Consider the following 14290-nt stretch of genomic DNA (forward strand, 5'->3'; position numbering starts at 1 on the left):
TATACAGAGCAGACAGGGGCAAACATGTCTGCCAAGTTTTTTCAGGGTACACACTAAACGTGTGCATAAATAGACACAAATCAGCAATATAAACGTCTTAGGCTGGCGCCACACATGGCGCTTTGTCTGCGCTTGCAAATGCAGACAAAGTCGCGCCCACCGGGGCGGGCCTCGGCCCGATCGCATTGGTGTTTCTATAGAAACGCCTGCGATCGGGAACGAGCCGCCGGTGTTTCGCGTTAAATTAAAACGCTGATGCAATCGGGCCGAGGCCCGCCCCGGTGGGCGCGACTTTGTCTCCGTTTGCAAGCGCAGACAAAGCGCCACGTGTGGCGCCAGCCTTAGGTACCGTGGTCACAATAAATTGCATCAAAGTAGTTATAAGCTATCCCTCTAGACAGTTCTCTTGTTAACAAGGCAACATCAGTGCTGGTGGAGGGCGCTGTTATGTAGTCATGATGTTGGAAGTCTATTGAGGGTCAAACACTTGCACAGCTTCCTTTTGCGAGGCTGTGTCCTTTTTGACGTTTAAATCATAAAAGTGTCAAAAAACCTTCTAAAACCCTCAATAAATGGCACAAATTGCTGATTTGTTTTTATTTTTACCATAAACCCAACTGGAAAAGTTAAGGATCATATAATACGCCCAGACCTGCCAGAAAATATGGTAACATTACTATTAAGGGACATTGCACATTTTAACATGCCACAGTTGCTTAAAACAGGGGAAAAGCGTTCGCTCTGGATTCCTTAGAGGTCTCTACTTCATAATCCCTCGAGACGCACTGCAGCCGATAATTGGGAATTACCTGTTTGTCAAAAGAGACAAGAAAGTTAGAGGCTACCATGGAACATAAGTAGCAGAGAATCAGGCACTGCTTTCTTCTAACCCTTTATTTAAAGACATACATAATAAATGACCCCCAGGTTTACAAGTCCTTACGAGGGATCCAAGGGATTAGCAGGTAATACAGCATAATCCGGGAATGTTGGTTTCCTGTTCCAAGGTGCTTTGGTCAGTGACTCCTTTACCAATCTGCGGTGGGCAGGGTCATTAGGCGATGTCCCTAATGTCCACTCCTTAACCACAGGTTAACACTATTGGTTTTCTGCTTCCGCTATCATTTTGCACAGTTTCTCAAGAGCCTCGTGGACGCCTTCCCCAGTAATGCCAGAGCAGCCACACACATCCCACTTTCTAGCCCGGAGTGTGTCAAGTTTAAGATGATGCACAAGTTCAGAAGGTCTACAAGCCCCATCCAGATCCTGCTTGTTGGCCAGTACTATAAATGGCAAGTCCAGATTGATATTGTAGAATAGCTCATCCCTGGCGTCGGAAAATGTCTCACTATCTGTACTGTCTACCACATACAAAAAGCCTTGGCGACCTTCCAGAAAATGTTTTTTTAAGGGCCCTCCCATGGCTCCTAAACTGACATCCCAAACTAAAAGTATAATGTCCTCAAAGATCAAAGTCTCCACAATGTAAGTAGGTGTCGGTATAGTTTCCACAGCTTTGTTTAGCTTCAGTCTGTACAGTAATGTGGTTTTGCCACTTCCATGAGGTCCAATGATTACAATTGAAGCTTTCCTGGGATGTGATCTCCCACACAGCCCCTGCACTCTGCTTACCAGGGTTCCCATAGACGGAGTGCTGTACTACAGTCTATAGAGGAAGGAGAGGGACATAGTAACGGGCTCAGGCGTATGACATGATGATCACGTGGTTCTCTTCCTGCTTCCTCCCCGTCATCTACGTGATATGTAATACTCTCCGTGCTCCACTCTGCAGCCTCGCCAATAAACCTGGACAACAAAAAGCTTTATTAGTTCAGATGAACTCATTGACAGCATTGAACTTTGTTGTAAGATTTCAAAAGACTGAACAAAGGCTGAGTGTAGGCGAGAGAAATTAACCCTTTCATCACAACCGCATACAAACAGAATAACTTGCTTATACATTATAGAGACAGAGTTTAGATTGCTAATAAACATATATATACACCCACACATATTACATTACTAATGGAAAATATACTGTATGTATATAGAGAGAATATGTTGCTTTCATATATCTATATATACACATTGCTTTTACATAATAGAGAGCTATTACATTGCTTATATATATACAGTTTATACAGAGATTACATTGCTCATGAAATATATACATAAATCTTACATTGCACTGGATAACACTCATTGCTAAATTCTGTTACTAGAGCTCAGATGAGATGGAAACCCCCATGAAAATAGTCAGAAAATAAAAGAAGACAAAATCTCCAGAAATTAAAAACCAAGTCATACACTTTGTTATCTTGTTTTAATAAATCAAGACAATTTTGGCAACAACTTCCCTTTAAGGATATTGCTTTTACAGTGTCCCCTTGAAGGCCATGCATGGTACACTGAGCATTTTGGGAGAGAGAATATGCAAATAAGTTTTTATGTTTGTTGCTTCTAGTGCAACAAATTATAAGGAACCTGGCGCTCTAAAGCCATGTTCACATGGTACATTGAAGGCGCGGTCACAAAATAGCTGTGAGAGGATCGATCAGACAACCTAGGGTTAAAGAAGGGAGTCTGAAAAATAGTAAAAATAGAAATAAAAAAAAAGTTAAAAAAATTATAATAAAAAAACCTAAAAATTCAAATCACCCCCCTTTCCCTAGAACGGATATAAATATAAATAAACAGTAAAAATCATAAACACATTTATGATTTTGCGGCGTCCAAAAATGCTCGATCTATCAAAATATGATAACGGTTTTTCACCCAGTAAGGGAAAATAGCGCCCAAAGTCGAAAAAGGCACTTTTTTGCCATTTTGAAAAATATAAAAAAAATCAATAAAAAGTGATCAAAAGGTTGCACAGTCCTAAAAATTATAGCAATGAAAATGCCATCAAAAGTCACCAAAAAATGACACCACCCACAGCTCTGTACACCAAAGTATGAAAAAGTAATTGGCGTCAGAAGATGGCAAAATAAAAAAAAAAACAAATTGTACAGGAGGTTTTAATTTTTGTAAACGTATGAAAACATTATAAAACCTATACAAATTTGGTATCCCTATAATCGTACCAACCCAAAGAATAAAGTAGACATGTCATTTAGGGCGCGCAGTGAAAGACGTAAAATCCAAGCCCACAAGAAATCGCTGCAAATGCGTTTTTTCACCATTTTCACTGAATTTGGAATTATTTCCCGCTTCCTAGTACATGCCATGGAATATTAAATACTGTCACTATGCAATGTCTTCATGTGGAAAAATAAAAAAGTTATAGATTTTTGAAAGTGGTGAGTGGAAAATGGAAGTGAAAAAAATAAGAAGGGCCAAGTCGTTAAGGGGTTAAAAGTGTGTATATATATTCAAATAAAGAAATGGTTAAATTATTAATGACTTTAATAAAGCTGTGGCCGACCCCGAGTCAACCCACAATTGAGAATGGTTAAGCAATGCTTTTAAGGACGCAGGGTTTTTTCGCTCATTTCTCACTCTCCACCTTCAAAAATCCATAACTTTTTCATTTTTACGTGTACAGACCTGTGTGAAGGCTTATTTTGTGCGTAACAAATTTTACTTTCCCGTAATGTTATATATTTTAATATACCGTGTACTGTGAAGCTGGAAAAAAATTCCAAATGTGGAAAAATTGAAAAAAAAAACGCATCTCACGGTCTTGTGGGATCAGTTTTTACGACTTTGACTGTGCACTCCAAATAACACGCCTACTTTATTCTTTGGTTCGGTGCGATCGCGGTGATACCAAATTTATATAGGTTTTATTGCGTTTTAATACATTTTCAAATATGACACTAATAACTTTTTCATACTTTGGTGCACGGAGATGTGTGAGGTGTAATTTTTTGGCGAAATGAGCCAACGTTTTCATTGCTGCCATTGTGAGGTCTGTGCAACATTTTGATCACTTTTTATTCCATTTTTTATGCGATGTAAAAAGGTGTAAAAGTCGCATTTCGGACATTTGGGCGCCATTTCCCGTCTCGGAGGTCACCGCCGTCAATAACGGTTTTTATATTTTGATAGATCGGGCATTTTGGGAGGCGGCGATACCTAATGTGTCTGTGATTTTTACTATTTATTGTGTTTTATATTAGTTCTAGGGAAAGGGGGGTGATTTGAACTTTTAATATTTTATTAATTTTTTTTTCTTTTTTTTAACTTTTTTTTCTTTTTTTTCACTATTTCTTAGACCATCTAGGGTACATTAACCCTAGCTGGTCTGATCATTCCTACCATATACTGCAATACTTCTGTATTGCAATATATGGCATTTTTGCATGTTATTCATTACAATGAGCCACTGGCTCATTGTAAGGAATCTGCAGAAGCCATTTAGCCTCAGGTCAAACGAAGACCCAAGGCTACCATGGCAACCGATCGCCGCCGCCCCATGACGTTTGGGGGAGCGACGATCGGAATAAAGATGGCGGCGCCCACGCTCCGCCGTCTTTTAAATGCCGCCGGCGACTTTGCAACGGAAGGGTTAATAGCGGTGGGGGTTTGCTGCAATATGCAACAACTCCCACCCTTGTATGAAGAGGACTCTTCATACACTCTTCATACACTCCCTGCACTTCTCCGCTGTAGAGCTACAGCGCAGAGTATTAAGGGGTTAAAAGGGGCCAATTGGGCTCCAGGTCAGTAAGTGTTTATTATTATTTCCTAATTACTGCCCAGTCACACAAGATGCCAGAAACCAGGCAGAACTACAGTCATGGCCAAAAGTTTTGAGAGTGATACAAATGTTAATTTTTACAAAGTCTACTGCATCAGGTTTTATAATGGCAATTTGCATATACTCCAGAATGTTATAAAGAGTGATCAGCTTAACAGCAATTAATTGCATAGTCAATATTTGCCTTTAAAATGAACTTTTCTCCCCAAAACACATTTCAACTTCATTGCAGGCCTGCCTTTAAAGGAGCAGCTAACATTGTTTCAGTGATTGCTCCAGTAACACAGGTGTGGGTGTTGATGAGGACAGGGCTGGAGATTAATCTGTCATGACTAAATAAGAATCACACCACTGGACACTGTAAAAGGAGACTGGTGCTTGGCATCATTGTTTCTCTTCTGTTAACCATGGTTATCCCTAAAGAAACACGTGCAGTAATCATTGCACTGCAGAAAACTGCCCTAACAGGGAAGAGCATCGCAGCTAGAAAGATTGTACTTCAGTCATCAATCTATCGCATCATCAAGGAATTCAAGGAGAGAGGTTCCATTGTTGACAAAAAGGCTCCAGGGCGTCCAAGAAGGGCATCTTTCCCCAGCACCCCGCTCTCATGGCCTGAGCATTTAGGTATACAATTTTCTTATTTGTACATGGTTTTGTGCTGATCCTTGAATTGTGTGTCCATCCATTATTGTGTTTCACCTCTCTTTTTGTTGTTATCTTGCATTTGTATGGACTTGTCAAAAGATTTGATTTTGATTATAATATTTATTTCTGTACATTGCAGCATACTATACTAGTAGGGGGAGCTGGCGTTCCGGGAACAGTGCACATTATCATGTGTTCAGTACTTTCCCGAGGATGTCATTCATTTGTGACTTCGTTCACAATTTTTAAAGGTTTTTAAGCATGTTTTGTGGTGTATTTTTCTATCAATAATGATATTATTTGCTTGATCTATTTTTCATGCCTCTGTTCTTTTTGTGGCTTTTGATTACATATTTTGGCATGTTTTGATCAGTGGTTATTGTTGGGCAGTGCTGGTCCACCTCTTGTGTGTACAAGAAGGACCAGCAAGCGCCAGGACCATCTCTTGTGTTTCAGCTACGGGATTGGGCTACCAGCAGTGCAGAGCTTGCTCAGGAATGGCAGCAGGCAGGTGTGAGTGCATCTGCACGCACTGTGAGGCAGAGACTCTTGGAGCAAGGCCTGGTGTCAAGGAAGCCACTTCTCTCCAGAAAAAACATCAGGGACAGACTGATACTCTGCAAAAAGTACAGGGAGTGGACGGCTGAGGACTGGGGTAAAGTCATTTTCTCTGATGAATCCCCTTTCCGATTGTTTGGAACATCTGGAAAACAGCTTGTTCGGAGAAGACAAGGAAAGCGATACCACCAGTCTTGTCTCATGCCAACTGTAAAGCATCCTGCAACCATTCATGTGAGGGGCGGCTTCTCAGCCAAGGGAATCGGCTCTCTCACAGTCTTGCCTAAAACTCATCCATGAATAAAGAATGGGACCAGAATGTCCTCCAAGAGCAACTTCTCCCAACCGTCCAAGAGCAGTATGGTGATCAACAATGCCTTTTCCAGCATGATGTAGCACCTTGCCATAAAGCTAAGGTGATAACTAAATGGCTCAGGGAACAAAACATAGAGATTTGGGGTCCATGGCTTGGAAACTCCCCAGATCTTAATCCCAATGAGAACTTGTGGTCAATCATCAAGAGACGGGTGGACAAACAAAAACCAACAAATTGTGACAAAATGCAAGCATTGATTGTGCAAGAATGGACGGCTATCAGTCAGGATGTTGTCCAGAAGATGATTGAAAGCTGCCAGGGAGAATTGCAGAGGTCCTGAAGAAGAAGGGTCAATACTGCAAATATTGACTTGCTGCATTAACTCATTCTAACTGTTAATAAAAGCTTTTGTTACTCATAATATGATTGCACTTGTATTTCTGTATGTGATAAAAACATCTGACAAACCAGAGGGCAACAGATCATGTGAAAATATAATATATGTGTCATTCTCAAAACTTATGGCCATGACTGTACAATGGTGATGTCGCATGCTGCACATTCCTCCTCCTGAGCTGCAGAAACCACCGCTCCATATAGTGTCCTGTGTCGGAGGCATTATGGGATTTGTAGTCAGCGCGGCTGTGCAGGAGCCATATCTTGAGTATAGGAATGTATGGTAACTGGTATTGAAAATACATGTGGACAAGTTTTTATGTGTGTGTTTTGGTGCAGATTTGTGTTCAATGTAGTGCGTTTTTTACATGGATTTGTATGCGGCTTTTATATGTGTTTTTTATATTTTTTTAAATTATTTTTTATGCTTATTCTTACTTATATACTTATAAGTGATATTTTAATCACTTATATACTTTTTCCAAGTTCACTTTAATGCCTCTGTATTACACTTTAGATTTTCTGCACATGATGTGCAATGTTTGCAGTGACTCATATTTAGTTTTTGTTCCTTTTTAATCTTAAAAAAAATTCTGTTCACCCTTCTCTGATTACATTAAAGTTGTATGTATTCAAAGACAGGTTATTCACTTCCCGTGCAGCACTCCCTAGTCACTGTCATTACAGGCTGTAGTGAAATCTTCCAACACGACACAGAATGACAGAGTAATCAGGAAATACTAGATAGGAGTTTCAGTGGTTGCTATGAGCACTGATAGAAGTGTCACTTAAAAGGATTGTATATAAACAGAGGTGACGGCTGCAAGAATAATTCACAAAAAGAAGAGCAAACTCATTGATAAAGCTGAGAAGACAGCACCCTACAAGTATGGGCCTACTCCTGAGCACCCTCCATCAAACCCTCATGAAGTTCACTGGATACGAAGCCCGGATCCTGATGCTGGGTCTGGATGCTGCTGGGAAGACAACCATCCTATACAAGCTAAAGCTAAATGAGACAGTCGCTACAATCCCCACCATCGGGTTCAATGTAGAGACTCTTGAACCCATGCAGAATGTTACCTTCACAGTTTGGGACACTGCAAGTCAGGAGAAGATCAGAGCCCTGTGGATACATTACATTGTGAACACAGATGGGCTTATCTTTGTGGTGGACAGTGCGGACCATGAGAGATTTGAGGAGGCCATGGCAGAACTCACTATCATTTTAGAAAATGAAAAAATGAGAGGAGTCCCCTTTGTGGTGATGGCAAATAAGCAAGATCTACCAGGTGCCATGAAACCAGAAGAATTGTCTGAATTGCTGAGGCTGAGGAACATAAAAGAGAAACAGTGGCATGTCCAGGGATGTTGTGCCACCACTGGAGATGGACTTGTGGAGGGTCTGGGGAGGCTCGCTGACTTCGTGAAAGAATTTAAGAAGGCCAAGCCATTTTGAAAATGACAACCACGGGCAATGGGGCACATTTACTTACAAAGTCACTTGAGTTCACTTAAAGTGCATTGTTCATGTATAATGCAGCGTGCGGCGTTTCGCTAAGATTGTGCGCCAGATTCATGAATGTTTCGCTTCCCAGCACTGGAGAACACAGTCCACCATCCTTTTTGGTACATCTTTAACATAGGGGTGTGCAACACAATTTGAAAGATAAATACGGCACTCGGTCCGAATCAGTCCACCCCCTAATTTGTGTCACATGGAAGCCAGCGCAGGTGCGCCACAAAAGGGTTGCGTGCTACATAATCCCAGCACAGACACTTCTTAAATACCTGTGCAAGACCTTGAAGAACGCGCAAAAGTGCACCACGCGACCCTTAGTAAATGTGCCCCTATGTCTTGATTATGGTGACTCAAATCTTCTAAGTCCACAGTAATGGAAAGCTGCAAAATGTAGCTTTCTTAAAAAACAACAACAATAATGACCAGAACAAAACAATTGAACAACAAAGTGAGCTAAACTTTATGTCGCACATATACAGGAGTGTGACTACGGACATTTCATATCCACATAATAATAAATACTTTAAGGGATGGTAACATATAATATCCTGTGTATCACATGTGATCATTTCCTGCCATTATATTTGCTATCTTGAGCATAATCATTTAATGATTTAATTGTTTGCATGAAATAAATGAAATATATCTGAAATATGAACATTGTTATTCTACTTTTTCCATTAGATTTAATTATATCAAACAATCTTTTATTATTAGAACATTTTAGGAATAATAATAATGAAAGGGTTTTTCTGAGATGTAAAGTAATGTATTCATTTAATAAGATAAACATTAATATTAATATATTACAAGTTATACTAGATCCTTTTCCACAATGCTTTATTAAAGCCCCTGCACCAGCTTTCTGTCTGACTTTCCACATGACCCAGGCAATTCCTGACTTGGGAAAAATGGGACAAAAAGGAAAGGAAAAGAATCTGCCTGACCAACCCCTAACTAAAATAACAATACAGACAACTTCATATAAGTTAGACGGTGATTGGTCACAGCCTTTATTGAAAATGTTTACAATCTGAAAGAGACAAACTTTATTAATACACAAATAATGCAACAATTGAGCTGAGTTCTTGACAACAGACCCAATACAGTAATTGTCACCGATAGTTCTTACAAGAATTTAGTCCAGTCCTTTACTTTAATTATGGATACTCAGAAAACAGGCTTGTGCCACAACTACCAAAACCAGTAGCCGCCTCCTAGCCCTTGGTGAGAGCAGAGGTAACTTAGTAAAAAACCAACCAGGTCCTAAAGGGGAGCCACCCCATGAAGGATCCAGGCATAAATCACCTCTTAACTTCCAGACTTGAACAACCACCACCATATTTTATAATCAACTTATTATCAACTTTAAAAAATTGTGATTAGTGTTGCCATGAAACCCGCCCCGCCCTCACATCCTATGCTAACCTAGCTACTACCCCACCTGACAGAGGAAATAACTACTTGTATCTCGACTCCCAAAATCACATGAGTGTCCCCAATACAAACAAGAACTACGGGAGGGTAGGTAGTACAATTTTCTAGTGCCACGAAGATGGCTACCCTTGCTGGGCCCCCTATATAAACCCCCCACTATCTCCTCCCCCAATTCAAACCCACCTATCATCTCACACTAATATTCCACCAACCTTTAACTACTCCTCCCATAATTTTCCTTTCCTCCCATCCCGGCCTGTCATGGCCGCACTGCACCTACCTTGCAGTCGGCTGCCTGCTAACATTCTTTTCAGTGCAAACTGCTTGCACAATGGGGCAGATTTACTTACCCGGTCCATTCGTGATCCAGCGGCGCGTTCTCTGCGCTGGATTCGGGTCCGGCCGGGATTTATTAAGGCAGTTCCTCCGACGTCCACCAGGTGGCGTTGCTGCGCTGAAGTTCCCCGGAACGCACTGGAATACACTGAGCCGGGCTGAGTGAAGGTAAGTGCAAGCTCCGTGACACTTATTTTTCTTTAAATGCGGCGGTTTTTCCGAATCCGTCAGGTTTTCGTTCGGCCTCGCCCCCCGGTTTCCGTCGGGTGCATGCCAGCGCCGATGCGCCACAATCTGATCGCGTGTGCCAAAATCCCAGGGCAATTCAGGGGAAATCGGCGCAAATCGGAAATATTCGGGTAACATGTCGGGAAGACATCGCGAATCGGGCCCTTAGTAAATGACCCCCAATGTATTTGCACTATACCCAACGCAACACAATTCATGCATCTGGCGCACTCTGCACACTCCACAGGCAAACTGCACATAGTTGCACTGTTTTTGATAAATGTGGTTCCTTGTACTATCTGTTGGGTTACTTCTGTTCTAAGATAGGGGACATTCATTATGCCTTCTCTGTCAGTGTTATGGCACATGAATCTCTGCCTCCCCAACAGTTTTCTGACCCATTTTAGGCATGTCGGGGCAGAGAGTGTGCGGCGGAAGGTTGGAGGATTGTTACCAGTGGACAACACCTCCTGCTCCAGTGGAACATCAGGAACAGGAGGTGGCTTCAGAACCTCAAATGGACCCAGGAAATAAGTTTAAAGCTTGTAATCTTCAGCCCGAAATACCTGGAGGACAGTCACACTTTATCCCCCAGAGAGAACATATGAGGGGGCCTGCGTTTTTTGTCGGCCTGAGTTTTGGAACAAGCAGATACCTGAAGTAGGGTAAGAAGAGTCTGCTCCCAGGTGGACTTTTCCACGGCAGGAACATCAGAAGGCACAGAAAGAGGAAGAGGTGGGAGTAGGTGTTGTCCATAGACAATGAAGAAGGGAAAGCGGAGATTCCAGGAGATTCAGAGTCCAAGGAATTGTAGGAAAAATCTGCCTGTGCCAACAGGGTGGACCAGTCGTCCTGTTTGTGTGGAGGCAAAATGGCGAAGATAGCAGCCTAGAGTCTGATTAACTCTCTCCACTTGTCCATTACACTGGGAATGGTACAGAGAGGAGAAATCCAGCTTCACTTGAAGTTAAAAATACAGCAATAATAGCTATGTGCTGCACACCTCTCTCATGGAGCTACAAACAGTCAAGGGTTGATCCAGTAAACCCAAATTGTAAAACATAGAAAATGAGTTCTGACCGGAGCTCCCGATTCCCTTGCTTCCGTGTGTCCTTCTCTTCCAATATGTCAAAATAGAGCAGTTCACACTCCTCCAGCACAAATTCCTGAATCCTCCGATAAGAATATACCGCTATTCAGACCAACACTCCTGCGTTTTTCTTGTGACCTCCTCCGTATGCAACATAAGTTGCGGTAGATCGCTGGAAGAAATTCACCCGCAGATAGCGTAGTACAGTTTACACTCAGGATTTATTTAGATTAAAAACATACTCACAAAAGAGCGAGAACGTGCAGCTGGCGTCCCATATTGGAGTTTTATATGCGAATTTTTATCAAATTCAGGATGTCACTATGGGTAATACACAAACAGACAGGGAATGTTTCTCAATGACATAAGGGCAAAAAGATCTGGCGGGGGAAACAGGAAAAAGCTGTCATTTAACAGGGCAGACGGGTGGCTAGCGGCAGTAATTGGAGCACTGGCCCTTTAAATCTAACAGAGCCATTGCACAAGCGCCCTAGAGTCGTGAACGTGCTTGCAGGAGTGCAGGGTCTGCTACTGGAATGAGGGGAGGTGAGAGACGCTGCAGCCGGGCACCAGGGACACAGGGAGGCACACGGTTGCGCCTGTGACCCGGGACATGGGTCGCAGGAGCACCAGTGACACAGTGAGAAGATTTACAGTCATATCCAAGACAGGTTGGAATTTTATCTATTAAATGCTGTATTCTTGTTAGTAACAGTGAATTAGAGAATGTGTTATTTTGTTACCCTGAGTATATTAAAGAATCTTGTCTTTGTGGGAATACCCCTTGAATGCTGCATTACACTGCAGCTTTTTCTTACATGAACTGCAGTTAGTGAATTTATATAGTTATTGTTCTGTTTTAACCTTTTGAAGTTCCTTTTTTTTTTGTTCTACATTCACTGATAAATATAATATTAAAGTTGTATGTATTCAAAGACAGGTTATTCAAGCGTTCACTTCCCGTGCAGCACTCCCTAGTCACTGTCATCACAGGTTGTAGTGAAATCTTCCAACACGACACAGAATGACAGAGCAACCAGGAAATACTAGATAGGAGTTTCAGTGGTTGCTATGAGCACTGAGAAAACTGTCACTTAAAAGGATTGTATATAAACAGAGGTGACGGCTGCAAAAAATAATGCACAAGAACAAGAGCAAACTGATCATTGATCCAGCTGAGAAGACAGCACCCTACAAGTATGGGTCTACTCCTGAGCACCCTCCATCAAACCCTCATGAAGTTCACTGGATACGAAGCCCGGATCCTGATGCTGGGTCTGGATGCTGCTGGGAAGACAACCATCCTATACAAGCTAAAGCTAAATGAGACAGTCACTACAATCCCAACCATCGGGTTCAATGTAGAGACTGTGGAGCCCATGCGGAATGTCACCTTCACCGTTTGGGATGTTGGAGGTCAGGACAAGATCAGAGTCCTGTGGAAGCATTACTTTATGAACACAGATGGGCTTGTCTTTGTGGTGGACAGTGCTGACCCTGAGAGATTTGAGGAGGCCAGGGCTGAGCTCATTGCCATTCTGGAAAATGATGAAATGAGAGGAGTTCCCTTTGTGGTGATGGCCAATAAGCAAGATCTACCAGGGGCCAGGAAGCCTGGAGAACTGTCCGAATTGCTGAGGCTGAGGAAGATGAAAGGACACCAGTGGCATGTCCAGGGATGTTGTGCCACCACTGGAGATGGACTTGTGGAGGGTCTGGAGAGACTCACTGACTTGGTGAAAGAATTTAAGAAGGCCAAGCCATTTTGAAAATGACAATGACAGGCAATGTCTTAATTATGGTGACTGAAATCGTCCAATATCACAGTAATGGAAAGCTGCAAAAATGAGACTCAACACATTATATTGACCAGAACATAAAGTGAGATAAACCTCATGGCTCACATATGCAAGAGTGTGACTATGGACATTTCCTAACCAGATAACAATAAACATTTCAATGGATGGTAATGGGGTTGATAATATCCTGTGCATTACATGTGATCATTTCCTGCCATTATGTTTCCTATTCGATATTTATGATCATCTAAAGATATAAATTAATTGCATGAAATAAATGAAATAAAATATGACCATTTCTATTGTTCTTTTTCTATCAAACAATCTTTTATAATTAGAACATTAATCAAAACCTACACAGAAAAGGCCAGATTCCATAGATAATGTACAAAAATTCTAATTTTATTGAAGTCAATCATTTAAAATGCAGTGAAGCAAGGTTTAGACAGAAATGTCAGCTATGCTGGAAAAACAACATAAAACATTGGGGGGGGGGGGGATGTGATGTATGAGAATCTACAATAATAAATTACAAGAACAACAATGGTTGTGTATAAGAGGTCTAGATGCCAGGCATTACCCATAAGAGCAAGTTTACAAAATGGGATAATTACCTGGCACAAAGTACACACGTCCACCCTGATGTCTGACACCCGGACGCGCGTTTCGGCTCGCTGCCTTCGTCAAGGGGTAAAGCCAGTAACTGGCTTTTTTTTTTACCTCTTTTTAGACCTCCAAGGGTACTTTAACCCTTGGGTGCCTGATCACTACTACCATGTGATTGTGTTCCTAAATATATATTATCCACTATATATATTATCTACCATTCTTTATATAGTCCCTCAAATAAATTATAGTATGTACAGCACCCTCAATTTATTATATTCTGTATATCACACCACCTAAACTACAGCACCCTGCTAATTTATATACATGTTTGTATTTTATATACAGTTCCCCTCTTTATTTATTTAACAGCCCCTATATACATGCTCCCAAATTAAATTATATTGAGTACTCTATATAAGGCCACCCAATTTAATTAAAATCCAGCTTTTATATACAGATCCTCCATAGACAGTATATACAGCCTCCCCCAGTATATACAGCCTCCCCCAAGATACACAGCCCCCCAATATAAACAGCCTCCCCAAGTATACACAGACTCCCCAGTATACACAGCCTAACTCAGTATACACAAGCCCTCCAGTATATACAGTCCACCCCAGTATACACGGCCTGCCCCAGTATACACAGC

General features: G+C 41.6%; 3 protein-coding genes across 4 annotated transcripts; 2 read left to right on the forward strand and 1 right to left on the reverse strand.

Annotated features, from left to right (window-relative positions):
* Nucleotides 1-840: 840 nt before the first annotated feature.
* On the reverse strand, nucleotides 841-1780 carry LOC140066102 (uncharacterized). The gene has a single exon (XM_072113649.1). It carries the CDS (start codon nucleotides 1642-1644, stop codon nucleotides 1099-1101), a length of 546 nt encoding a protein of 181 aa, XP_071969750.1. The 5' UTR covers nucleotides 1645-1780; the 3' UTR covers nucleotides 841-1098.
* Nucleotides 1781-7302: 5522 nt separating this feature from the next.
* Nucleotides 7303-8757, forward strand: LOC140066103 (uncharacterized). Its single transcript, XM_072113650.1, has one exon. It carries the CDS (start codon nucleotides 7510-7512, stop codon nucleotides 8077-8079), a length of 570 nt encoding a protein of 189 aa, XP_071969751.1. The 5' UTR covers nucleotides 7303-7509; the 3' UTR covers nucleotides 8080-8757.
* Nucleotides 8758-11723: 2966 nt separating this feature from the next.
* On the forward strand, nucleotides 11724-13325 carry LOC140064495 (uncharacterized). Of its 2 annotated transcripts, none has more exons than XM_072111427.1 (2): nucleotides 11724-11904; nucleotides 12170-13325. In XM_072111427.1, the coding sequence occupies exon 2, from the start codon at nucleotides 12433-12435 to the stop codon at nucleotides 13000-13002; it is 570 nt and encodes a 189-aa protein (XP_071967528.1). In that variant the 5' UTR covers nucleotides 11724-11904; nucleotides 12170-12432; the 3' UTR covers nucleotides 13003-13325. The 2 variants fall into 2 exon arrangements, with proteins under 2 accessions (XP_071967528.1, XP_071967529.1); XM_072111428.1 differs by having other exon boundaries at nucleotides 12174-13325.
* The last annotated feature ends 965 nt before the right edge of the window (nucleotides 13326-14290 follow it).

Source organism: Engystomops pustulosus, chromosome 6 (genome assembly GCF_040894005.1).
Source record: "Engystomops pustulosus chromosome 6, aEngPut4.maternal, whole genome shotgun sequence".
NCBI classification, from domain to species: Eukaryota; Metazoa; Chordata; class Amphibia; order Anura; family Leptodactylidae; genus Engystomops; species Engystomops pustulosus.